Consider the following 26930-nt stretch of genomic DNA (forward strand, 5'->3'; position numbering starts at 1 on the left):
CCTAAGAGCATTAGGCTGTAGAGACAAGCATAGACCACTCTTACAGAGGACCTGAGTTTAATTCCCAGAACTCACGTGCACAGGGATATGATTACAAAGCTGGGTGGTTCATCCTCATGACAACCTTGTGAAGCAGGTGAGACAAGTGGATTTTACAAAGGAGGAAACTGAGGCACACACACAAAGAAAGGTCCACTGTGAGCTCGCCCCGCATATCCCATCCAGCAGGTCGGGAAAATGTGGAAGAGCCACACCAAGCCTCCACGAGCAAGCTACTCCACGCTCACAAAACAGTTTTATTTCCCATCGTGATGCTCACGAGTTCTGTGACCAGAGGACAAGCACAGGCTTCCCTTGATCAACTTCACAGTGACACTGCCCGTGGCTCAAAAGTCAGGTGAATAATCCCACCGAGCGAAGCTGCCCTGGCATGTGGCTGGAGGGTAGAGGACGGGGGAACTCCTCCATCTTGGACACAAAGAAGACAAAGAGGTTAAAACATGTCTCACCCAGAAAAATCTCCTGTGATGCGCGGTTCTGGTCCACGGCATCAACGTAAAGGAGTCACACCAGGAGGCAATGCCCTGAGCCATGGCCACACAGTCCTGGAAATGGCAGACGTGCAGTGAGAATCTAGGTTACTAGCTTAGGCCAGTGCTCCCTCTGAAGGTTCCCACCAAGGACCCCTCGGCTTGGGGTCAGGGGAGTAAAAATAACAAACAACACAAGCTGGAAATTACCAGAACCATCCAGCCCGCATTGATGGGCAGACAGAGTACTCACGAAAAAAAGCAACACAGCCCAAGGCCAGACTGCTGGTCCACCATGACCTGGGTCTTATCATTCATATCAGCCATGTTTGCCAGAAGTATTTGCCACAACCGGTGGGGAGAGTAAGGCAACCAACCCATGGGACTTCTCAGAATTTTTTTTTCCTAAGCAAGTCCAGGTCACTCACAAAAAAAAAAAAAAGATGGGTACAATGTTGGACCCTGAGTGGTTTACAATCTTGATAAAGAGGTATGTACAAGAGAAAAACGGAATAACATAAAACATCCATAAGGAAGGCAGTGAGACAGAGAGCAGCAGGGAGGATGTGGAGAGCTGGGTTTTGAGGGATGAGTAAGAGTCCAACAGGAATGAATACATATGCCAGTTCAAGGAAGAGTTCCAATGTATAATGGTGATTTGTGGGGGACGAAAAACACAAAGGCTGGCTCTTGAAGCAGAACCTTCACACTAGACCAGGGCTTTAGGCATAGGGCTGTGGGCCGTCTTCCAACGTTGAGAAGGTCTTTGAGTTCTTCACACAACCTCAGAGCGTCTGATCATACTTTGATCCAGAACAATAGCAGTGTCAGAAAACACCACTGCTGCTCAGCAGGACCGAAATGCAATCACAGGCCAGCAGGTTGCAGTACAAAATCAGAGTCCAAAAGGATCTTCTTTTCCAGTGCCCCTTGTTGATGGCCATCGGCCTTTTGTCTCCTCGCCCCTGTCCTCCAACCCTGGTCCTCTAGAACCTGAGTGCTAACAGGTAACAATCCCAGACAGTACTGTAGCTCACAAACTAGCCCACCCTTCCGAGAATCTTCCCTCACATTGAAAGTGGGTAGGCTTGTGACACCAGCAGCCTGGGGCAATGCTGAAAGGTCAGCGTTCTCTCTGAGCCTCAGAGTGTCGCTTTCTGACACCAGGGGTCAGGGACTTGCCCTGTGGCATCTGCTGCAGGTCCCTGGGGCTTGGCAGGCAACAGAAGGAATCTTCCATCCAAGCTGCAACCCCAAGTAACCCCAGCTCAGTCACCAGATTCAGCAAGGCCAGGATAGCATATGATGCCAAGGAACCAGGTGTGCACTGGATGACCTCAAGGCCTACATGACTGACACTTGTCCCCAAATGCTGACCTCACCTGAGCTCACTGTTGGCGATGCTGGGCTCCTGACTCCTCCCCCACTTCTCAGTCTTGGAGGAAGATGAACACCTTCATCCCTAGGTCACCTGGCCAGGAATGGGCAACATCCTGTGCCCAGAATGTGCACTTCTATGAGCTGGCAGGGGCATGGGATCCTTGCAGAGTCCATGTGTCGTGTTCCCATTGGCTGAGGGAGCTGAGAGGTCACCAGGAGCCGGGTGTAGTAGCCACCAAACACTGCCAGTAGCTGCCGGGCCATCTCCTGCAAGAGGCGGGCGGGGGTTTGTGGTGGGGAAACAGCATGAGCCCTGCAGGCAGACCTGAAGGTGATGGAGCTCAGGCACAGGAGAAACCCAAACCACTATCTTACCCTAGGCCCCATAAGCAGGCTCAATAACAAGCCAAACCAGTATCTGGGGCTCTTAAAAGATGTAGCCTGGTCTAGAACCCCAACTCTGAAACTCATTGGCTGGGAGCTGTTGTAGCCTTGGCTCCATCATCCCCAAGAGACCCTACTAACAAGACACACAAGGACTAAGGGCTCTGCTCAGAAGCAAACCATGCACCAGGAATGTTAGTATGCCCCCAGAAGACCTACAACTGCAGGGTATTGAAGAAGTACCATTCCCACACCACCTGCACCCTCTTAGTACTTTCTGAAGGCCGTGAGTCTATAAGGCCCAGCTCACTTAAAGAAAATCACAAACTGGGGCCAGATGGGGGAAAGTGTCGCATGACAGGAGACCTTCAGTTCATACATGGTGACTGATAGATGTCTATCAGACATATTAAGAGTTTGCTTATGAAAACTAGTTTACCACAAATGGATGGATGGATGGATGGATGGATGGATGGATGGATGGATGGATGGATGGATGGATGGATGGATAGATGAATGGATGGATGGATAGATGGATGGATGGATGGATGGATGGATGGATGGAAGGAAGGAAGGAAGGAATACTGTGCATGAAGGAGGCAGTGGTCCCAGGTTCTGGTGAAGGCAGAAGAGAAGTCAGTGTGAAATAAGTGTGGGATCCAGTAGAGGAAGCATGAGGAAGACAGACAGTGACAAAAACTACACAACACACAACAGACATGGCAAACCTCATATGTACATCTTACAGAAACGGAGAATCAAAGCATAAAGAAAAAACTTTAAGGTGAATGCCCTGAATTCTCTCAACACACATGGTTTCTGAAGTCTCACTCACTGGCTGACCAGTTGGGAATGCAGGGAAAAGGCTTAAATCCTTCACTTATGTCTGCCTAAACGCAATAAAACCATGTGGGTTCCAGTAGGCTGTGTGTGAGGAGCAGGTGATTAAAAACAGGAGCCAAGCTCAAAGGCACAAAGGAATCCCAGCTCCTCCAACCCTCGGCTCACTGGGAAAGTCCCGGCCTGGCTAAGGGATTGTCTTTACTGCTAACATGTTCTGTGGAGAGGTGGGGTGAGGCTCGGGAGCAAAAAGCTCTCAGTCCCCCTTAATAAACAACACTTAGTAAAAACCATCAACAATATTACATACCAGAAGCCATGCTCACTCCGACAATCTCGGCATTTGGAGTTTGAGACAGATGGGTTACTATGAATTCAAAGCCAGCCTGGACTTCAAACTGAGTTCATGGCCAGCCTGAACCCTCACTACGGAGTGAGACTCTGTCTCAAAACAACGCAGAAACAAAAATATAAAGAGATCCTAGCTTGGTCCTGGACAGGAAGCAGTTAATTCCAGAACTAGCCTTCCCTTAAGTTGCCTTTTACGTTAGGCTAGAGGATATTGAAAATGCAAATACTGTACCTTTCACTAACCCAGACTGGCCGCATCAATTTAGTCCCAGATCAATAATACAAGAACCAAGGCTCTACAGCCCAACCAGCCCAGCTGGAGTACTAAAACCACGCAGGAGGCTTCTGCACTCGACCCTCCTTTGTTCTGGGAGCCTGGCAAGTCTTGCTCTCCCCATCAAAGACAGAAAAGGTGAGGCAGACCTCAGGGACATACTGAACAATGCTTTGCAAGATTAAAATAAAAATCCTTAAAAATGTGACAGGTTGTTCTGACTCTACATCTGTTACAGACTGGGCTCTTCCTGACATATAATCTTAGCTGCCCACATTGAGGTTTAGGTAGAGGTTATATTTTCTCTACCTACCTGATTGGCTACTTTGAAAACATGCATGCATGGGTACACACACACACACACTTGACAGGAAATTGTGTATCCGTCCGTATCCGTGTGTTTGAGCAAATTGGAAAGAATCATTTGAAAAGCCCGTATTGGATGGGTTATTGCATGTTAAGCCAGACATAGCTGCTTGAATAAAGCACGTGGCCTTATCAGCCCATTCTGCTCTGAAAACATGAAGAAACTGATACCGCCATTATTTTTTCTCTTAGATACCCCTAGTGTAAAGCTCCAGACTCCCACCGACGCAAAGGAGGAAGCCTGGGCTGGGCTGGACCTTGATTTTTCTAAAGGCCTGGAATGGAAGTGATCCTCAAAGCTGCAAATGTCACCTGAGGTCACTCCTATTGAATGTCCTCATAGTTTACAGGTCTGTCAGCAAGGAACCAGGCCTCACACACGGCCCAAGAGCATAACCTGGCAGGGGCGGCAGGGGCTGGTAGAGCCAGAACTGAACTATTCACATAGATCCAATAGTGACTAGGATTTAAGTAGGTGGGTCTGTGGATGATGGATGGGTGATGATAGAGATAAACAGATGGTGAATGGACAGATGGATGGATGGATGGACAGAGGGACAGATGATGATGAGTAATAGATGGGTGGATACATGAACAACGTTGGATGGTCAGATGAGTACATGAACATGTAATTGATAACTGATCAATAGGATATTTTTTTCTTTGAGACAGGGTCTCCCTGTGTAGTCCAGACAGGCCTTAGACCTGTAATTCTCCCACCTGCATCTCATGAGTGTTGGCATTACAGGCAATGTCCCACAACAGACATTTAAAAGTTCAGTATTGGTCCACATTGATGACAGGTTACAGCTCATCAACATGCAGCCGCCCTACAGTGGAGCTACCAAAAAGAACGGCCAAGGTATTAAAACTGCAACCACAAGTCCCAGTAGGCCCAACACTAATTCCCGTAACTACGTTTTAAAGTATGAAGGCTGCCATCCTGCCAGCTGCGAGGTTTAGGGGTTCACCCTCTGGTCTGCATAGTGAAACTCTTTCTCAAAAAAGAAAGTGTCAGAATAAAAATAGGTAAGTGTTGGAGTGAACAATGACAACAAAAGGAAGAAGAAAAAGAAAAGAAAACCTTGATCGATAAGATTTGAAAGGTTTCCAACACCTCAGAGAAGCTATGACCCCAGGGCCTAAAGTCTGAGCCATCATGACCACGTGGAAGCCCACAATGGAGGACCTCCCTGACCACCGCAGCACCGTTACCTCCGGCTCAGCCTCTGGAACAAGCTGACAGAGTTCAGTCTGTGTGAGGGGTCTCTCCTGAGGAGCAGGAGTGCTAGGCAGGAGGGGAGCATCTTCTAAGTCCTCGGGCCTTTCCACCACAGGGCTCACTCCAGTCTCCATGATAACACATAGCTGGTTTAATCTGCTTCTCAGCAAGGACTACAAAGGAAACAAAGGGGTCACGGGTATGTTCTACGTCTGGAAGGCTTTTATCAGCCAGAGAGCTGGACAGTGACCTCGGTGAGCCACACCAGTGAGATCACGCGATTCCCCAGAAGAGCAAGGTCCTGGGCAACCGTTGAAGGTCTCTGCCTCCATTTGGTCATCATGGCCTGGGATCTGAGTGTCTATCAGAGGCTGCAGTGAACAAACTCGGGGACAAGCCCTGCCTGAAGTCACAGGCTCTGGCCTGCCAGGAGCAGGGTGCCACCACAATCCTGACCTCAGGATGTTAAGATCTCAGGAAATGGCTGATCCTAGGAAAGGAGCTGGCGGCCATCTTACCTCCTGGCTCCTCTTCATTTCCTGAACATGATCTGATAAAAACTGCACACAGTTCTCCAGGTCGAAGTAGACAAACCAGAGCTGTGGAGAGAAGCAACAGAGGCCTGATCAAGAGCTTCTAACCCCGAGTCCGTCCCCGAGCGTCCCCCAAGACTCATCCACCCTTTCAACAACCACATGACACACCTGCTGTCTGGTAGGAACAGCTCATTTGTATGGCTGGCACAAGAAATGACTGGTGGCACTGGAACTCACACTCGGAACAAAATGCCAGGTGGGCGCCACTACAACTAAGCCACATGGCCAACCCAGAAAAAATGGCTTTGCAAGCAAATTCAGAATTATGTCCAACCATGCACAAAATGGCTGGGCCCCATCCCCCACAAAGCATCCCAGGGAGACTCCAAACTCCCTTGGCCATCACATGGCCACTGGGATAGGGGAACAGTACCTTCACCCTCAGTAGTACATGTACCATTCTGTCCTAAGTCCAAACATACAAAGGAGCAAAGTCCTCACAAACGATATCTCAAACAGGGCTAGCTTCAAGGCTGCCCACACAAGTGTTCTCAGTGGAAGAACGCTGGCTGGTAAGAAAGTCATCCTGGTCCATACCCCCAACCTCTCCTTCCCCCTCAGCCTCAGCAGCCCCCAAGGTCCTCCTTATTAGGCCAAAACCTAATGTCCATTGGCATGCCTTGATGATGCCACACACGAGAATTAAGTTCTGCAGAGAGGTCAAATTCTGAGTCTAACACCTGCATTCACTACCGTGTTCCCTGTTCAGGGTGACAGACCCCGAAAACAAGGATCACAGCCCTTCTGCCAGACAGTCTCTCCCAGCAGGCCACCAAGGAGGATCTGTTCAGGTGACTTTTTAAAACTCTCCACCATCTTGCCTTAACAACCTGCTCCGTGCCACCCCTGTTGACAGCCTCCCTTCTCCTCGCCCTGAGCAACACCCAGCACCCCTGAGGATGCTGAGAGACCTCCAGACATTGCAGCATCTCATTAAAGATGAAAGAAGCCGCTCTCTGAAAAGATGTGTGTCTCTTCATTAGTCATCAGAGCACCCCAAATTCAACTACATTCCAGGGTCCCCCCTGTGTGCCAAATGAGGACACAGGAAGGAGTGGTAGGCTCAGGAGATACAAATGATCTATCTGAACTGCCAGGAACCTTGTGCCGATACCTCAGGTGAGATATCTTTACACACAACGCTAGTTCTCCAGGGTGTGATCAGCTCCAAAGAACAAAGACCTGTGTGTCCTCAGCCCCAGTTCTACGCAGAGAACAGTGTCTGGCATGTGGGAGCTCTCGGCAAATGTCTGCCAGATGTGTAGAGAGGGCAGTTTCTAGCTCCCCAGTGCAAGTACACACTGGGCACCCCTGGGTTTCCCTTCGGAAAGGGCTGTGACCAGTGAGGCATATGCATGCCAAGGAGCCACAGCCTGAGCTGCAACCCGGATCTGCTTCCTGGCTGTGTAGACTGTGAACCCCTCCCGGAGCCTTGCCATCTTCAGTTGTAAACGAAGAATAATGTGAGACCCAGGCAAGAAGCAAGAGCTCACGGCGACCATAGATAAGATGCTCAACTGCACTGAGTACTTAGCACTGAGCACTGAGTACTTAGCACTGAGCACAGAGTACTTAGCACTAAGCACTGAGCACTTACCACTAAACGCTTAGTACTTAGCACTGAAGCACTGAGCAAAGGCAGCCAGGATCAAATCCAGCTTCAGCCATGTCCCATGAATGACGTCCTACTTTAAGATCCCCCAACTGCTTTAGGGAGACAGAAAACTATTGAGCCAGACAGAAAACTATTGGGTCTTAGCATCACACCAACCTCTCAGGGCTCACCTCTCCTCCACGTCACTCGGTGCAGCCCTAGGCCACCATGAGCTCTCGCTCTCCCTTTAAAGCCACTGTGTGTCTGTCATCCTATGGGTGTACAAGCTCATATCGCAGGGGGACTTTGGTTCCTACAGTGCCCAACCTCAGGATTCGGCAACAAGGAAAAGTCCTCGGGGAGACGAAGGCACAGGGAGGGGGAGAGAGCCACTCAGAGCAGAGCAGCAGACACTGGACCCCACAGTGAAGACCAGGAGAACACAAGGCCACCTGCAGGCAGGCCAGCAGGAGAGGTCACTCTGAGACTTGGTACCTGGATCACACTCTGGCATCCCTCCACTGTGTCTGTCACCCCCAGCAGCACGCGGTGTCTCAGAAGGGCTCCGTTGGCGGCCACCAGCCTCAGGTCTGTGTTAGTGTTAGCCTAGAAGACAAGTGCCAGGCTCGAGGCCGACCTCCAAGACGCCAAGGAGTTCCTCAGCCCTGAACGGCATGGCTGTCCCTCTCCCGGAGACCACACAGCAACCTTCAAGCTCAAGACAGCTCCATTTTCCCTGGTGGTAAATTCAGTGTGAGAGCGCTTAAGCTGTAGCCCAGCCCCTGCTGCTTCCTGGCTGTGGTGTCTGTGCCTCTCCACTGAGTCTTGCTTTCTTAGGTTGTAGATTAAGAAAAAAAGCACACCCCGGCCTCCTGGGGGTGGGGGGTGTCCTCACTGAGCTGTTAAGGAAGCCTTTGGCCAAGGGCTAGGACGAAATCACAACGTAGTGATGTTTGAGGGAAGGCAAGGGTGTAGAAAGAGCCAGCCCTGTTAACAATATATCTACTTTTTCTCCTTTCCCTTTTTTAAGACACAGGAACTCAAACTTAAGACCCCCTGGCCTCCAATCATACAGATACAGATGAGAATGCTTGCAGCTAACCATAGGAGTGAGTGCAGGGACCCCAGTGAAGGAGCGAGAGAAAGGACTGAAGGAAGGAGCTGAAAGGGGTTGCAACCCCATGGGAAGAACATTGTCAATCAACCAAACTCTCTGGAGCTCCCAGGGACTAGAACACCGACCAATGAGCACACACGGGGAGACCCATGGCCCCAGGTGCATATGTAGTAGAGGGCAGCGTTGTCTGGCATCAATGGGAGGAGAGGCCTTTGGTCCAGTGAAGGCGCCTTTTCCCAGTGTGGGGGTGATGCCAAGGCACTGAGGTGGAGAGGGTGATTGGGAGAGGGAGCACCTTCATGGAAGCAAGTGGACGGGGAGGAGGGATGGGAGTGCGGAAAAGGGTAATAACATTTGAAATATAAATATATAGAGAGAATATCCAATATAAAAATGAATCACACACACAGAAACTCGAGCACGCCGAGAGAGAGAAGAGAGAGAGAGAGAGAGAGAGAGAGAGAGAGAGAGAGAGAGAGAGAGAGAGAGAGAGAGAGATCCCCTGGCCTCAGCCCTCAGCAAGCCATGAATGAGTGAGTTGTTCTACGGAGCCATGTGCCACCATGTCCACTTCAGAAGCTCCGGCACAGTACTTGGCTCTTCGAGAAACGGTTTCCCTCCATTTCCACCCAGAGCAGTCAATATCGTCTGCCGAAAATGCTAAGCAGACAGAAGGGAAAGGACAGCTGTGAGGGCCTGAAGAAAAGGCCCTCGAAGGGCCTTCAAAGGCAACTACAGGACCAGTCAGAGCCAAGGACTCCCCAAAGCAGCAGGCCCCCAAAGGAGAACTGGAAACACGCAGAGGCCCTTTTCTAGGGTCACATGGAGACAGACAATGCTGGCGCTTGCTGAAAGGGGGTCAGGATCACTGGATCACAACTGACTCACGGAAAAAAATTCTATAGGCCTACCCAGGCCTGGAAAAAGATCACAGGACACGGAAGAGGTAGAAAATTGATCTGGAATTCTCCAGCATGTCCTGTCAACTCTACTGCACACAGGGTCTAGAGCTGGTGTTCCCAAGGGGTCACAGTGCACTGAATGCCTCCACCAGCTGTGACTCTGGTCAGTCCTCCTCATCTGGTCAGAAGGTCACCCAGTGGGAGTTCAGTTTCTGGCTGTGATCCTGACGACACCAACCATGTCACCCTGGACAGGTCTCTTGACACCTCTGCCTCCATGTCCTCATCCTAAGCCAGAGTTGGAAACTCCCCTCACGTAAGGGCTTTAATAATGCTGAAATGAGTCACTGCTTGTGAACCACTAGAGGGTGGGCACTCCATACATGCTGGCCAGGAGTGTCACTATGGCAGGGAACCTGGACCAAAATGTCATATTTTCCACTGTCACCTTGGCCACACACATGAGCATTGCTAGGGATACAGTGTGTCCCACTCTGGGGTGGGCTTGCGGCAGCCTTGGCTCTTTGGCCACTCTCCTGATCTTGAGAAAGGCTCGTCCCTCACCGTAGAGCGAGCAAGAGACCTTGAGGCTCTTACAGGCGCTAAGTGACGCCGGGGTGACTAATCCTGCGGGGGTGGGGGGCGATCAGAAAGGACAGGTCTGTAGGATTATTGATAAGGAACCCTGGAGCCGGGTGTGTACCGTTAATCCCAGCACTCGGGAAGCAGAGGCAGGTGGATCTCTGTGAGTTCGAGGCCACCCTGGTCTACAGAAGATGTCCTTCAGTAGAGGAATAGATACAGAAATTGTGGTACATTTACACAATGGAGTACTACTCAGCTATTAGAAACAATGACTTTACAAAATTCCTAGGCAAATGGATGGAACTAGAGAATATCATCCTGAGTGAGGTAACCTAGTCACAAAAGAACACACATGGTATACACTCACTGATAATTGGATACTAGCCCTAGACAGCTCTCAATACCCAAGAAACAACTCTCAGACCTTATGAAGCTCCAAATTTTGTGAGCTATGATAACATTTTATAAATTAATAAATAAAAAACATTTAAAAAAAAAAAAAGAGTTCCAGAACAGCCAGGACTGTGTCGACGCCCTGTAGCAAACAAAGAAATGTCAGGGGCTTGAGGTCTGTGAGCAGACACCCGAAGATAGAGCTGAGAGGAGGTGTGTGGCAGAGGTCAGTTCCTGAACCTCTCTGAGCTACTCATACTGACAAATGACATCAACAAGGGGCTGGAGGATGGCTCAGTGGTTAGAGCACTGACTGATCTTCCAGAGGTCCTGAGTTCAATTCCCAGCAACCACATGGTGCCTCACAACCATCTGTGATGGGATCTGATGCCCTCTTCTGGTGTGTCTGAAGACAGCGACAGTACCCAAATACATAAACTAAATAAGTAAATCTTAAAAAAAAGAGAGAAATGACATCAGCAACAGTGACAATTACAAAGTACTGAGCGTTTATGCTACGCCAAGTGCACCTGTGCGTGCTTCCCACATAAAATCCTCACAAGTGCGCTACGATAGAACCAGAGTTGTCAAGCTATTTTCGGATGAGGAAGCTGAGGTCCAGAAGTGATGCGAGTCTGCTCGCCCCGCGTTGCAGATCTAACAAGTCGCGGGAGGATTCAGGTCCTAAGCTCGGAGCGCACAGTGGGTGCTTAGAGTATGGAATTCAGTCCTAGCAAGATGGAGCCCTGGCATGGTCTTGAGAGACCCAAGAGCCTAGAGAATCTGTGCCTGAGGCCCTTGGCTACACCCATGACCAGCACCTCACATGGCACTCCCTGGCTTCACAAGTACAGCTGCATAAGAAAGGGTGAAAAGGCGGCCGGGCAGCCACAGGCACCCGTGGACTTCGAGAGTCATGGCGGCACTGGAACACACCTGCTAGCTCTTCACTTCTTCCTCTTTAGGCTGATATCTTGCTGAGGCTCAGTTTATTTTTACAGACCAAGCACAAGGGTTACAAAGGCCTCAACAGAGCCCAGGGGTAGCATTATCTTGTGAGACTCGAAGCAAAGCCCAACAAAGATCCTTTCAGAATGATTAAGCCAGAAAGTCCCAATTTGTCCCTGTGAACACAGGCATGAAAAGGAATTTGGCAACATGAAGCCAAGCCAGGCAGAAGCGGAGCACCTGCCAAGGACTTCAGAGTAGCAAGCAGTGGTCCAGGAACTCAGAACACGGGGGCAGAGGTGCTTCTGCAGGTACCCAAAGACTGCATCCTGAGCTGGGCAAAATAATAGTCTTTCCCAAAACTGTGAGTGCACCGTTAAACAGCACCGTTAAACAGAGCAGAGGCTGCTCGGCTAACCCTAGACTAGAGAGAGAGAAGGGGCCTTGCCACATCCCGCTGAAACCACATAAGCATGAGGGAAAGTGGAGCTGGAAGAGGTGGAGAAGCAAATATACCCCCAGGAGCTTTCAGTTTCTGGCCCAGGGACACTCACACTGGACTCCTAACCACAGGATTGTAAGGAAATGAACGTACATTCGGAACAGCAGCGTGGGATGGCTGGGTGCAAAGGTTACCTGGAATCTAAGCAGCCAAACCTTGAGTTCTATCTAACCTGGTCCCTTAACAGCAGTGAGCCTGGGGCTGCTCCCAGAACCTTTCTGAAGCCCTGCTCCCTATCTGTAAAGGTCTCTGACCAGAGTCACAAGGCGTTGTCATGGAAAGCCTCTGACAACCTACTTTCCGTGAAAAGTTCTGAAACACAGCACAGGCACATTCAGACACTAACCTGGGAGTGTGTGATACAGGGGCCTCCTCTCTAAAGGTGATCATATGCGTGGCTCTGAACTTTGGCTCTTTATTTATAATGAGATCTAGGACAAGCTCACTGCCTGACTCCCAGGTGGCTCATAAGAGTTAACAGAGGCCTGGTTTTCAGTAAAGCACAACCCACTCCGAGGGAAAAAGCATCACCTCCCCAACCCTCATCTCCAGCCCTGGTACTACAGTGAGGTGGGCTGTAACCCTCTCTCCCTGCCAATCACAAATTATTATGCAGGTCCAGGGAGAGGTGTGCGAGCAAGCTCAGCTAGCTAGAATCTAGCAGGAATGCTGGCTACTGGGAACTGCTCTCAGAGCAGCTGGCAGCCAGGAAGAGAAAAAACAAACAATAAATAAAACAAACCACCACCAACAATAATCTGCAGTGACTGGAAAATAAAGAAGAGAACAAAGAGCCTTTGCTCCTTGGCCAAGGGGCAAGTGGCTTTGTATGCCACACGCAATCGCCCCAGCGAGCAAGCAAGCCAAAGCCATGAGGCCATCAGATAGTGAACTGAAAGAGCTAAAGCGAGACAGGGTAACCTTGCAGGGGAACAAGGGTGGGAAGGAGAAGGGAGAGGAGGGGAGAAAGAGCAAGGGGGCACAAGCCAGCAATCTTTGCACTTATGGAAAGGATCCTGAGTTTGGGGCCAACCTAGCAAGCCTACATAGCAAGGGCAGAGATGGTAAGAATCTGGGGTGTGTGTGCTGTGTGTGTGTGTGTGTGTGTGTGTGTGTGTGTGTTTGTGTGTGTGTGCTTGTGTGTATGTGTTTGTGTATGTGTTTGTGTGTGTGTGTGTATGTGTGTGTGTGTTTGTATGTGTTTGTGTGTGTGTGTATGTGTGTGTGTGTGTGTGTGTGTGTGTGTGAGTGAGTGAGTGGGGGGGGGCAGAAAATGTCCAGCAGAGGATTTAGCATCACATGTCTGTTAGTTAAGGGTATGCAGCCATGAGGGTAGTGGAAGGAGCTGCTCAACTCAGAACAAAGTATCAGACCACCCAGCCTTATGGAGGAAACACACAGGGCCCCCAGACATCTCACCTTCCTCTGCTGCTTCTCAAAGACCAGCACAAGGGTCAGGGTCAGGCTGACGGCAGCCAGCGTCGCAAGCAGCACGCCTGCCCACTGGTTGCCCAGAGCAAACATTTGGCTGGTGGAGTAGATGTTGGCCCACACCAACACATAGAACACCTGCAGAAGACAAGGACACCTGTAGAAGCCATGGAGCTGTCAGGGACAACAGCTCCACTCATGGGCACCCCTTTGGATATCCCTGCCAACATGCCAACCCTGGGATGGCTCCTACTCACTGCTTATTAGGTGACAACAGGCTGTAACTGGCCTGGCAGAAATGAAGATGTTCTGGAGAGAGACTCCTGTCTCTCAATCTGATTATCAGGCTGCTGAAACTAAGGACTCCGGAGAAATGGGGATTCTGCTAGGAATCTCAGGATGGGAAATGTCACACAGCTCTAACTTGTCAGACTGCCTTACAGGCTGAGACTGAAGCCCTGAGGATGATGGGTAGGTGGTAGGCGGGGCCACCTCGATCTGTCTGCTTAGATGATGTGCGTGGCCTTAGCTGTGTGTTTAAACTTTGTTCTCCCTTCAGGACCTCTGGAACGTTTACTGAATCTCTTTGTCGCTCTTTCCAGTGTGGCCACATTGAGTAAATCTCCCTTTTCTGCTTTCCACTTTGGATTTCTTTTAGTTGACCCACTGAAGACGGGTGGCTGAACCTGACTTGGGGTAAAGGTTGTGTGAGCCCTCAAGTTTGATAACAAGGTCAATCACTCCTAAACCCTCCTCAGCCCAATTTCAAATGAAACACAAAAGCACAGGACACTCTGGAAAGAATTCTGTGCCTAAACCCCACAGTAATGCCTTGTAGTGTGGCTTGGAATAAGCTATGGCACCTGTCTAAGCCTCAGTTTTCCCACCTGTAAACTGGGACTAACCATGATGACTTCTCAGGGATGTTCCAAGGCTAACAGGGTAACACTTCATAACCTGGTAGTTTTAGGGAGTTGTTAAAAACGAACTCCCTCTTCCTCTTCTCCCTAAAGGTGGGAGGTAGGCTCAGCTAGGCCATGTGACCATAAACACATATAGAAGCCAGAGATCAGAGTGGCTAAGGGTCCAAGAGCAGAAAGAAGCTGGGTAGCCTGGGCTCACACACTGTTTGGCACAGATGCATGTTCCTATGTGTGGATATGTAGGCACAGGTATGTTTCCAAGCCTGTGCACACACAGGTACATACATGCATTTCCGTGTGTTCACACTGGAAATACAGGAAACACCTATCTGTGAACAGAAAAAAACCAAATCCCAGAGAGAAAAGTTTCGGCCAAGGACAGAGTCCGGTGCTCTATAGATTCCCAATCCCAACTCCCACCCCGTACTAACCCGTTCCACACCAAACCCATGGCTTCAGTACTAGGCTGGCCCGGGGAACTGGGCTCCTCACCCCTTACATGCTGCAGTTGGTGTGCCTGAGGCCAAGGTGGGAGGCAATATGGGTCTACTCTACTACGTACCACAGCAAAGGCCAGCCTCATGGGCCTGGAGTTGTAGATGATGTACCTCCTCACTTGGGGTTCCAAGAGAGCACTCTCAGCCAAGTTCCTGTATTGTTCAGCAGGGACCTATGCCATGCAGGACAAAGAAGTCATCAGTTGCAGGACAACCACTTCCTACGTCCTTCCTGCCAGCAAGCATGACATACCTCCAGTTCACAGGACTGACTGCCTGTGGGAGGAGGGTAAGGCACATGTCAGGTGCCCCTTAGAGTGCGGAAGATGTGCAAAGCATAGACTGGGAATCCTCGGGCAGGTCTAACTGCAGGAAGGTGACAACCTGAGAACCAGGGCAACCTGCCAAGGAAACACACAGCCTGGCTCTCAGAACTTCCCAACAAGCACGGAGCAGCCTTGGGCAAGGTACAGGCCCTGAACCAAACTCTGATCATGTCATTCAAGTACTGAGTGACTTGGGCCAAGTGACCCCTGCCCTGAACTTTGGTTCCTCTTCTCCAAAGTCAGGGGCGTGTGCACAGTCGGGCAGGGTACATTTTCGGTGCTCAGGGGGTCCTTGGGAGAGAGAAAGGAGCACAGTGCGCACCAGGTGCTGGGTCCTCTGTCAATGTCACCATCTGACACTCTGCACAGAGTCCCAAGCACTGAGGGCACAGGACCTTCTGTCTAAACCAGAATTTACACAGCTCTTATAGAACAGGAGCCAGCAAAGGCAGGAGCCACTTAAGAATTCTATCGTGACATGGGACACCTCAGGGACTTGAGGGTAAAGGAGCTTGCCAGTAAGGTGAGCCTAACGTCCAAGTTCATTCCTCGGAATCCAGAGGAAGGTAGAGGGAAAGAACAGACTCCACAGAGTTGTCTTCTGCCTTCCACACATGAACCCTGGCACACACACACACACACACACACACACACACACACACACACGTACCCCCCCACCAACATACACATGATAACAATCATCGTCATAAGTACAGTTCCCCAAAGCAGAGAAATGTCACCTAAGAACAGATAACAAAAGACACACAAGCTCTTCACTAATCTCAAGACAATAATTTAAGGAAGATGTGGGGTTTTGGGAGACGGTTCAGAGTGTGAATCTGCTGCCCAAGCGGGAAGACTTAGGTTTGGACTCCTGGCATCCGTGTTAGCTAGGTGCTTTGGGGGAAATGCCTGGCAGCTGATGTAAGTAAACCAGCTAGCTCCATGTTCAGCGTCAGACCCTATGTCAATAAACAAGCTGAAGAACAAACCAGGAAGGCACGTCAACCTCCACATGTACAGGCATGCATATATAAAGGCATACATATGCACACACCACACATGAAAGGAAAAAACGAAGCAGGTGGAGAGAAAAAGAAGAAGGGGCAAAGGCAGCTCGTCTGGAGCAGGGAGGCTCAGTGCTCCCTGGAAAGTCTTCTTTCAATGGCAGCATGTTAACTCGGAAAGCTTCAGGCTGTAGTGAGCTGCATGTGATCCCCTGGCTAGCCCAGGGGAGCTTTGGAGGGATCTGGGGAGAGACACACACCATTACACTCCACACCAACACCAAACACTACGGTTCACTAAGAGGCAGCTTCATCCCAGATCGTCTGCAAACGCTCCTTGTTATTACACAGAAACCCTGAGGGGAGCCCCACAGAACTGGCAAGAACGTCGCCCTCTCTTGCAGACAAAAGTGAAGCACAGAGAAGTCAAGTCCCCTGCATTCAGCTGCACAGGCAGTGAGCAACCAGCCTGGATCCACACCCACACAGTGGGTCTGTGGGCTTCAGGCCTGGATTCACTGCTTGAAGGTAGCACGTCCACCAGGCGGTAATTTCCATGAACTTTCACAGCTGCAGTTCTCTCCCCTACAGTGCCTTCCTCCCACCCAGCAAACTTGAATGTATCCCTCAACAACCCTGCCAGGGTCTAGTCTTCCATGAAGTCTTTGTGACCACCTACCCCAGGGAAGTCCAAAACTTCCTCCGACACCACCAGTGCTGAGCATGGTCCTCTACCTTGGCATCCACGTCTGGCTGACCTTGCTTACCTGACCCATGTCTGGCTCCGTCTGGGCAGATCAAGCACTAGCACTGGGCCCTGCTCGCCCCTGCACGGTTTAGCCAGCTCAGGGGAAGAAAGACTAGTTCTAATCTATCTCTGCACACCAGGTCACAGCGAGAGCAGGTAAAGAGTTAAGGAAGTGTTTGTGAAGAGATCGAAGGGTGGGAAGATGGCTAGGTGGACAGACAGATGGACGTACTCAATCTGCCGGCACTCACCTGAATGCCCCAGGCCTGCAGCTGCTCTTCTGCAGCTCCCAAGTCAAAGGAGATGGGTGCACAGGTATTGTCGATCCGGAGGACGGTGAGGACCTGGCCATTGTGTAGCCCTGCAAGCAGACCAGAGCATCAGTGGACCGCGGAGGAGTCGCGAACTCCCCCGCAGGAGTTCAGAACTGAAGGCATCTACCTCAGGTTGGAAGCACCTTCTGTAATGAGGACATGGTAGCTGTCCCAAATCCCTATGGACTTAGCTTGACTGTGGTGAGCCTTCAAAAAGCAAAACGAAGGCCCACCCAGGTTAACTATCATTTATAACTTCCAAAGACTGAAAAGCATCCCTTACAGAACCGGTGGCTGTGAGCCCAACGTCACAAGACATATGTGAACAGAGAGGCTGAACAGCCAACTCCATTGGGGGCCCGGTGAGGTAGATGTTTAGTCAAGCTGCATACCCGAAGTTCAGCTGAACAATTTAAGTCCCAGCAAAGTGACAAATATCAGACTTAAATAGTTACCATGAAACCTCACTCCCCCCCCCCCCCCAGATAGCCACTCCTTCATCCCCAGACCTGTGACTATGCTGCTGTCTAGGGTAAAGAGCAGAGCAAAGATCAGCTGGTCTCATGAGGGACAGCAGCCTGCATTACCACTGAGGCTGATGGAATCACAAGGGTCCTTAAAAGGAGGCAGGGCACCCACAGCTACACCTTTGCTGGCTTTGGCCCCAAGCCAAGCACTGTGGGTCGGCAGTACCACCAGACACAGAGCCTTGCCGCCAGCTCCCAGGCAGGAACAGCACCTCCACTGTGAGCTTAGGGAGAGTGGAGTTAAGACATGTGGCTGCAGACTCGCAGGCTCTCAAGCCTGTGTTAAATGTCAAACATGCTCTGCGTCTATGTAGAGCACTACAGCACGCTCAGTCGTTAACCGTGGCCCCCACTGCCTCCTTGCACACGTCAAGAATGTGTGTGTGCGGTTTTTTAATTGTTTCATCGGGCTTGCTCGGGCCATGCTTTCGTACTGGTCTTCTCGTCACAGGGTTGCCTGAGCTGGCTTGACTCCTTGCATATGGTTGACACATAAATGAATTAACAGGACAGAGCTCTAATCCTCACCCTTGCTAGTCTTCTTTCTCACACCCTGGGTCAGGAGGGGAGTGCATCTACAAGGACTCCATTCATCCCATAAACTCTAGGTCCTATCCAAAATGGCTTTCAATTTTGGCCTCTCCTTTCTCTTTCTGGATAAACTGTGACCCAGTCTTTTCCTAACAAGGTAAATTGGAAGGTGAAACTGTTTCCTTTCCCGGCAGATGGTCACAGCCACCGCAGGGGACAGCCTGGATGCCACCACCTCCATGCCACCTCAAGCAGGTGAATTACTAGCCCCAGTGAGGTCATAATTTGGAAGCAAGCTGCTCAGAGCTCAAAAGTCCTGATAAGACAACACTGCTAAGCCTTTTATCCTCCCATACTGGATAAAAGAATAAGATTAAGCTAAAGACTACCCAAGTGGAAGGGGGTGAACAGAAAGGAAACAAAGGCAGCTAATGAGACCTTCATTCGAGAGCTGAAGCCCTCACTATGCCCTTGCTCCGAGAGTCCTGCGAGGTAGATGCTGTTCACAAGGAAACAGCAGCCGAGCCTCCCGAAAGCAGAAAAGTTTAGGTTGACTTGAGGGTAGGGGGATAGAGCAAGCGAGAGGAAGAGACGATGCCCAAAACACAGCCATCATTCAGTGGGGTCTCCCACCGATGCCCTCTTGCCACACAGGATAAACCCCTCCCGCCAGAAAAGTCTGGAACCTTCAGCCAGCGACACCTGGGCTCCACAAGCATTGGGCCCAAACACTACAGAAACCTTTCACCTGTCTCGTTTGCCTTTCTACGAGGAGTCCCTGGATTCTTGGCAACACGATCTCTCATCTGTTGCTTAAAATGAGAACAGCAAGTCCTGCGTTTGGAAATGCTTGCTTCTACATCTAAGCTAAGCAAAGCTGGTGGGGGGAGGTATATAGAGGCTGAAGAAAGAAGCAAGAGGGGGCTTGCTAAGACTTGGCAGAGTGATGCCATTCAGGTCCAGGAAGAAAAACCACTGCATCCCATTCCCATCCTGCAGCAGCAAGTACAGGTGTCTTAGTCAGCGTTTCTATTCCTGCACGAACATCATGACCAAGAAGCAAGTTGGGGAGGAAAGGGTTTATTCAGCTTACACTTGCACATTGCTGCTCATCACCAAAGGAAGTCAGGCCTGGAACCCAAGCAGGTCAGGAAGCAGGAGCTGATGCAGAGGCCATGGAGGGATGTTACTTACTGTCTTGCTTCCCCTGGCTTGCTCAGCCTGCTTTCTTATAGAACCCAGGTCTACCAGCCCAGGGATGGCTCCACCCACAATGGGCTGGGCCAGGGATGGCTCCACCCACAATGGGCTGGCCCTCCCCCTTGATCACTAGTTGAGAAAATGCCTTACAGCTGGATCTCATGGAGGCTTTTCCTCACCTGAGACTCCTTTCTCTGTGATAACTCCAGCTTGTGTCAAGTTGACACAAAACCAGACAGTACAACGGGTAAATTGTTTTCTTAGCAATGTCATTCGCCTTTTGTGATCGGTGAGTTTCAAACCCTCTGTGCAACCCTCACATTCCTTCAGAACACCCACAGTTTACAGTATTATTTCTCCTCGCTGCACGCCCCCCCCCCAGCCCCACCACACTGACTCTGTGCCTCCAATGGAGCAGGTCTCCCGCTGGTTCTGCAGACACAGGAAGGGTGAGACGGTGCAGGGCCTTATCCTCTCCGAACTTCCATTCGTAGGGAGGCTGGGTACTCAACAGTTATCACACAGAGAACTGGTATACTCAATAAATTCCGTGGGCGGGGGGGGGGGATACACCAGAAAATCCTGACTGAGGCTAAGCCACCAAATAATCTATCACAGGAAAGACAAACGGTGGCCTGAAGGATCAGTGAAAGCGAGCGCCAAAACACATCATTGGTTAAAGAAAGAAAGAGAAAAAAAGAAAGGAAGAAAGGAAGAAAACTATCATATGCGAGAAGTCCTGAGACAGAATGTTCTACAAAGAACAGACAAGAAGGCAGCGGGGGGGGGGGGGGGGGGGGGGGGGGGGCACCAAGGCTGGCCTAGCAAATGGCAGTATTTCACGCCATGCCCCATGGAAAGCCCTGAGGCAGAATGTGCCAGCAAGCTACACATCTGGAAAGGGTTCTCTGGTGAGTGGGAGAGAAAAGGGAGCCAGGCAGTGGCAGTCAAGCTTAAGATGGTGACAATGAGAACGCAGTAGATGCGCTAGTGACCTCAAGCTGAATGCCAGAGTCCTCAGCTACAAAGAGCTGGAGTTCAGCACAGAAAGAAGGAAAACATAGAAGCCGGTTATGGCCTTACCTTGCCCCCAGCCAGAAGGGTTCCCCTGTGGTAGGGTGTTGCAGCCCAGGGTAGAGGTGGGCAGGGGACCAGCTACTCCACCAGGATCTGTAGGGGGCTCACAAGCCATGGCAGACAGACAGCTGCTCTAGCTTCTACTTCCTGTGTCTAAGGGTGGCAGTTCATGCTGGGGCAGCTTCTCGCCTTCACTTGCCTATGAAAAACCAGCAAAAGAAAGAAGCTGAGCCGGGGCTCCCTGACCCTCCCTGAGTCCAGAGTTGCTAAAGGCTAGGGAGCACCGTCAGGAGTCTAAATGCTGACTTTCCAGTCTTGCTGAAGAAATTGCTCGGAGGGAGAAGGAGGAACTAAAACTTTCCTCCGGCCTCTGCTGAGAATTCCCCTGCTAGCACAGGGCCTTCTCCAGCCTCAGCCACACCAGGGGCCGTTCATTCCTTCCCGAGATGCCCAGGAGAACAAGCCTGAGGCAGGTTTATGGGAAGGCCTGTTTACAAATACAGCTCCCTATGAGGCTCTGCGAGACAGGCAAACGGAAAGCAGGGAACAGGAAACACAGATTTTACACGCAAAAAGTCCAGACAGCCATGAAGAGGAGAAGTAGCAGACAGTCTGGCTGCGTTCCAGTTCTCTAAAGAGGTGGGGGCCATGTTCGGGGTTCACACAGCCGCCGGACAGCCTCCTTGTGTGACTCTAGAGGCAGAGGTAGATCTATGTGAGCTCACCAGCCCGGTCAACATAGTGAGCCCCAAGCCAGCCAGGGCTACACAGTGAGACCCTGTCTCAAAGACAAAACAAAAGAAAACGAAAAAACACTCTCAGTCTAGCTTCATGACATATGCCGATAATCCCAGCACTGAGGAATGCTCTGAGGGGCAATGGAATCAAAAGTTTAATGCCAGCCTGCGCTCCAAAGAGACGGGGGTAGGCTACCAGGAAAACCCTGCCTCCTAAAAAGAAAGATAATTTCTCCCGGTATGACCACTTACAGACAGCTGCTTTGACTGAAGCAAGGGTTTGGTCTCTGGGGCTTTCAGATGGCCAAAGCCAGCATGGAACACAGGCAGCTAAACTCTTATCTGAGAAAGGGCTGCATTCAGCTCTGCAGGATCCGGGAAGCATGGCCCACACGGTGGTCCAGAGGTATCACCTTTGGCTACTTCCATCAGCCACAATGGGGATGCTCCTTATGGGAGCTCCCTTTGCTGACGTCCTGAGTCACCAGTATCCTGCAACCTGTGGCATGTGTCCCAAGAAAAATCAAAAATCATCCTATCAAATGCCTCGAGTGGCACGTCAATCCTGCGGAGAGTCCTCCAGACACGCGGTGGCCAGTCCTCTAGAACATTCATTTGCCTGCTTGAAATCCAAACTGGCCCCAAGCCCCCACTGACCTTCAAGGAGGAACTGAGCCTTCTGGCCTCTCCACTGAACGTCAAGGCTTCAACAGGACCAGCTGCACAAGGGTGGGCTGCCCTGCAAAATGAAAACGTGGGGCCCCTCTGAAGGTAAAAGCACTTGCTGCACATGCCCAAGTTCTACCCCGAAGGTCCCCATATAAAAAGCCAGATGAGGCGGCAGGAGTGTCTACAACCGCAGTGTCCCCCTGGTGGTCGGTACTCTGCCCACAGCCCAGGTTCCCTCTTTTCCTCAACATGGTTCCCCTGTTTTCATGGTCAAGACATGCTCTCTCCAAAGCTGAGTGGCTATCAGCCAAAGAGTGGGGGGAGGGGGGATTTAGCGTGCGGCTCCAGGGTCACATCCCAGAGCATCCCCGCTCTCATACCTCTGGGCCTGGTCTGGCTTCCTTCCAGCTAATCCAGGAAATCACCTTTGAGTGGATCAGAAGAAACCACGTTACCTAGGCACAACATAGAAACAAATTCCAGTCAGCCCACAATACTGCTAATGGGACGACAGAGTCCCCTCCCGGCTCATCCTCAGCCCAACTCACAAGAGCAGTCTCAAACCAAGGAGTACTTACTTACCAGCCTACCTTAGCTCACCTGCTCCTTACACAGCCAAGAGGGACAAAAGCCACAAAACACTGGTGTGTCGAAAAGGGCCGGGAGGAGCTGACACGTGCTGGTGTTGCTCAAGCCCGGGGCTGCACAGAAGGATCCACTGGTTGCAAAATCCCACAAAAGAGGCTTTGTGTTGGGGGCAGAAATCACAACACCCACATCAGTGCCCTCAGCTACCCACAGAGACCCAATCGGCAGATTCCAGTCACACACCCGAGGTTGTGTGTGTTGGCTACAAGTAACCTGCCCAGCTCAACCACTTCCCACCTGGGTGGCCCGGAGCAAGGTCCTAGACTTCCCTCTGCCTCCATTTCCTGGAGAGGGGACAAGGACAGACGCTTAGGATCGCCCTATGGTTGGTTCCATGTTTACAGGATCCGCACTTGGAAAAAGGTTGATTACTGAGAGAAGGCAGCTGTCGGCCCCAAACATTCCCTGAGAACTTTCTAGGGCCAGAGCCCCGGCTGTAAAACCAGGAGCACAACATGAAGCCTTCGCTCAGCCCTTCCGGGATCAACAAAAACACACTCAGAGAGAACGTGACAGAGAGTGAGGAGGAAACCAGACAGCAAACGGGAGCAACTTCAGTAGAGGACCGAGTCCCTGGGTTGCCTAGCCGTTCCTAGGCTTCACCAAGGGAGAGACTGAAAGGAGCCATGAAGAACTGAATGGGCTCGAACCAGAGGACAGGATGGGTGCAGGGCTTCCCCACCCCCACGACCCAGCACTGAGGCTAAAGGGCCACGAGGGAGCAGGCAGGACCCCAGGGCAAATGCTAACCATTGACCACACACACACACACCCCAGCCCTGCTCCAGTCTTCAGCACACACAATGGTAAGCAAAGCACTGACGGACCAAGAGCCTGCTGAGACTCCTGACAGTCCCCTTGGGAGTCCGTGTTGCTACCAGATTTTCCAGTCGCAGGCTGTGCACACTCAAGCCCCCAGAGGTCCCATCTCTGCATAGTGCCTGCCAGCCTCACCAACAACTGAGCGCCTAACATATCCTAAAAGGGGAGAAAAACAAAAACAAAAAAACAAAACAAACAAAAAAAAAAAAAAAAAAACGGCTTTCCTTCTTCTAACTCGGCTTCGTTAATTACACTGCAAGTCCAACACATCGGAGAAGCAGCAGTCCCCAAAAAGTTTAGGGCAGAGAAACCTGGCTAGACAAGGAGTCTAAACGCCCCCATTTCAAGGATGAGAACATTAAGCCCCGGAAGAGAAAGCGGACTATCCAAGGTCAGGGAGCAAAACCCGGAGGGAGCCAAAACAGAAAGCCGGCCCCGGCGCGGCCACCGTACCTGGCCTCGGCCCTGGGTAGCTGGCTCCCGGGTCTCTGCCCTCTGGCCTTGGGGTTCCTTCACCCCAGAAATCACCCGCCCTGCCCTGCAGATCCCACACCTGACGCGTGGGGCGGGAAGAGGTCACCCGAGCCTTAGCGGAGGGACGCGCACGCAGGCCCCGCGGCCCCAACCCCCGAGCGCGGGCGCGCGGGGGCGCGGGGGCGCGCACGGCCCGCGCACACTCACCGCCGAGCTACCTCCCGGGGACGCGCAGGGTCGGAGGTTCCACGCCCCTTCCGCGCCGCGGCGTCCCGGCGCCGCCGCCCCCGCCGGTCTGCTCCGCCGAGTTGCCCTGCGGCGGGCGCGTCTCTCGGGCCGAGCCCGCAGCGTTTCATCAGCCACGCTCCCCCAGGGCGCCGGTAGGGGCCCTGCGCCCGCCACGTGCTTGAGATCTGGGCTCGTCCCTGCAGTGAAGGAGCGGGGCGGGGAGGCTGTCCCGAGTGACGGAGTCATGGGATCCGATGCATGAGGCACACTCGGGACCAGAAGTTTCTCTCCAGGCTCGTTTTTGTAATGAAAAACGATGTTCAGTGTTGAAAGCGTCGGTGTAGTCCCCACTTCTCAAACGTCTGGTAAATTAAACTTTGTGTCTGTGTTTTCTTTAAAAATATTTAGTTCTGACTGTGCCATGAAATTGTGTGAAATTTTAACAGAATCGTGTGTGTGGTGTTCAAACCCACATATGCTCACCCTACTCCTTGAGATGTAAGAGGATCTGTGATGGCCTGCTTCTTTTTCCAAGTGAATCACTAATCTTGGGTTCACCTTGGTTGGTTGTTCTGACACCAGCAGACCCGGCTAGCCACGAGTACTTTTCTTTGGAGTACGCGTTTATATTAAAGGAGCAGATGCTATTCTTTTAGCCACCAAACACTGTCTTTGAACAAAGACCCTGGGTATAAGTACTTGCTGCACCAACGGCCTCATTTCTTTTTAAGGGGAGCAATCGGATGAATGCATAAGTGATCCTCACCCTTGCTTGCAGGAAGGACCGGGACAGTACATACCACTGTGTGTTCTCGCACACGCAGAGACACATAACAAACACATTTCTTTTTTTTTCAACAGTTATTGTTAGACTCTTGAGGACTTCCAGACCACAGGACTTACATATGCCTGCAGGCAGCAAGAATGAATTGAAAACCCAAATTAACATATCCCATGCAGGTGCCCATGGGGACAAGTGACGATCGAGATGGCAGGCTACTGAGAGTGGTGTTATCTGTGAGCAAATCAGCACTGCGTAACTACCGGCTCAGTGCCATCCTTGCTTGCCCTGGGCAGTAGGGAACAGTTCGTGGGCGCTTCCTATGTAGGATGATTAACTTGTAATTTCGAGGCCTGGGAACAAAAGACCCAAGGGTGCTGAGACTTGGAAATGCTGACCCGCTATTGAAAAGCAAAGAGCCACAAGCTGTGGACTAGCCCCGCCCCCTGCCCCGCCCCCTGCCCCGCCTCCAGCCCTGTGTCTGAAGCCACCCTCCTCCATGACAACAGAGATGCTCTCTCTTCTGCCTCGACTCTCCGCGCTCCAGCAGTTTTATGCTGACACATCAGCCTCCTGCAGGTACACAAACAGGGGACTTGGGAGGCTTCGGACAGAGCTGCCCTGTGGAGCGGTCTGTGTGCTTGGGCAGCTCCGTTTACCCATTCAGGAAAAGTCCGTGACACCTGCTGATGTGGGAGAGGGCATGGGCCAAATGTTGAGTGCTTACAAAGTGCTGACAACCAAGGTACACCCTCGAAACAACACAAGTGTCTGCATACTTGAAACCCGGGAGGTAGTGGGGGTGGGACCATGAAATTCAAGGACATTACAATCCAGTGAAACATACTGCAGAGCTGACTTTAGTAGTAACTACTTGATGGAGTCTCAGGCGTTTGTGGTGGTTTCAATGTGAGCCACCTGCAGCCTGCCCCGGATGAATCACTGCCCTCTCCCCAAACCCCAAGCTCCTTAAATAGAGCACCTCTCACTTCCTCCAGCACTCCAGTCTCTCACTTCCGGGCCCAGTGCGTGCCTCGGGTCTTCCCTCTCCATCTGGAAGATTTAGTCGCCAAACCCATTCTTACCACCTGACCAGCCCATTGGGTCTTGGGCGACAGGGCCCTACTTCTGAGAGCCCGGTCCTGCCCTAGGCCAAGGGCTGTCCACCTTCTCACTGGTTCTTGCCCAACCTACAGCTACCCCTATCATGAGCATTGCCTTATCCCTTCCCTGAGCGCACAAAGCTTCCAGTCCTAGGCCAATGACTGCCAGTGCTGTGGCTACCCAATGCCCAGCCCACAGCCTTTTCTTAAACACATCTTCATGCACGGATGAATGGGAGGACCTGGAAAAGCGACAGCCGATGGGACTGGAGGGAGCTTCAGAGGAGCGCCTGAAAAGCTAACTGGTCTGCCAGTTGCACTCACTGACACTCCAGCTTCCTTGCCATGGGCTGAACTGAGCACATCACACGGCAGCGCCAGCTAGGAATCCGGGAGTCACAAATTCAGATGCAGCCTTTGCCACTAAATGATGTGTCCTTAGAAAACTCAACCTGACCGCTCTAATCCTGTCTCCTAAGGCACACAACAGAAGTAGTACAACTCAGACATGGAGAAAATACGTATGTATACCAACACCTTAAATTAGTATCAAGGCTGCTATACATCAATTATTGGAAAACTTACCGAAGTGTTTCTTATGAAAGGTACCACCACTAGCATTCCGTATCTGTTCAACTCTGGGCGGTGTCGTGACCTGGTGAACTCCACTATGAGATGTGATGTAGGAAGACTGGGTGAGAGCACAGAAGTAGACACAGAGCTGCTGCCCCTGCCATTTGCCAGAAAACTGAGTCAAAGCCAGAAGAAAAACTCCTCGCTTGGTACCTGTCAGGGGAGGCAACAGTCCTCCAGGGTTACTCAAGCTGGAGAATGCTAAGTGCCGGGAAGAGGTATGAGGGAAAGTGGAGTGGGGCCACAAGACGATAACTGTACGGCTGGACA

General features: G+C 51.3%; 1 protein-coding gene across 11 annotated transcripts; it reads right to left on the minus strand.

Annotated features, from left to right (window-relative positions):
• Positions 1 to 88: 88 nt before the first annotated feature.
• Positions 89 to 26732, minus strand: TMEM268 (transmembrane protein 268). Of its 11 annotated transcripts, none has more exons than XR_013975603.1 (12): positions 22572 to 23590; positions 22352 to 22426; positions 21960 to 22041; positions 20572 to 20764; positions 17168 to 17277; positions 14901 to 15008; positions 13404 to 13553; positions 8033 to 8143; positions 5866 to 5946; positions 5341 to 5520; positions 1913 to 2177; positions 89 to 468 (listed from the first exon to the last, which is right to left on the minus strand). XR_013975603.1 is itself a non-coding variant. In XM_080940325.1 (12 exons), the coding sequence occupies exons 5-12, from the start codon at positions 20678 to 20680 to the stop codon at positions 1998 to 2000; spliced, it is 1029 nt and encodes a 342-aa protein (XP_080796451.1). In that variant the 5' UTR covers positions 20681 to 20764; positions 21960 to 22041; positions 22352 to 22426; positions 22572 to 22715; positions 23995 to 24118; the 3' UTR covers positions 89 to 1997. The 11 variants fall into 11 exon arrangements, 10 of the variants coding, with proteins under 10 accessions (XP_080796451.1, XP_080796450.1, XP_080796452.1 ...); XM_080940325.1 differs by adding an exon at positions 23995 to 24118 and having other exon boundaries at positions 89 to 2177; positions 22572 to 22715; XM_080940324.1 differs by adding an exon at positions 23995 to 24114 and having other exon boundaries at positions 89 to 2177; positions 22572 to 22689.
• Positions 26733 to 26930: the final 198 nt, after the last annotated feature.

Source organism: Micromys minutus (assembly GCF_963924665.1).
Source record: "Micromys minutus genome assembly, chromosome: 28".
Lineage (NCBI taxonomy): Eukaryota > Metazoa > Chordata > Mammalia > Rodentia > Muridae > Micromys > Micromys minutus.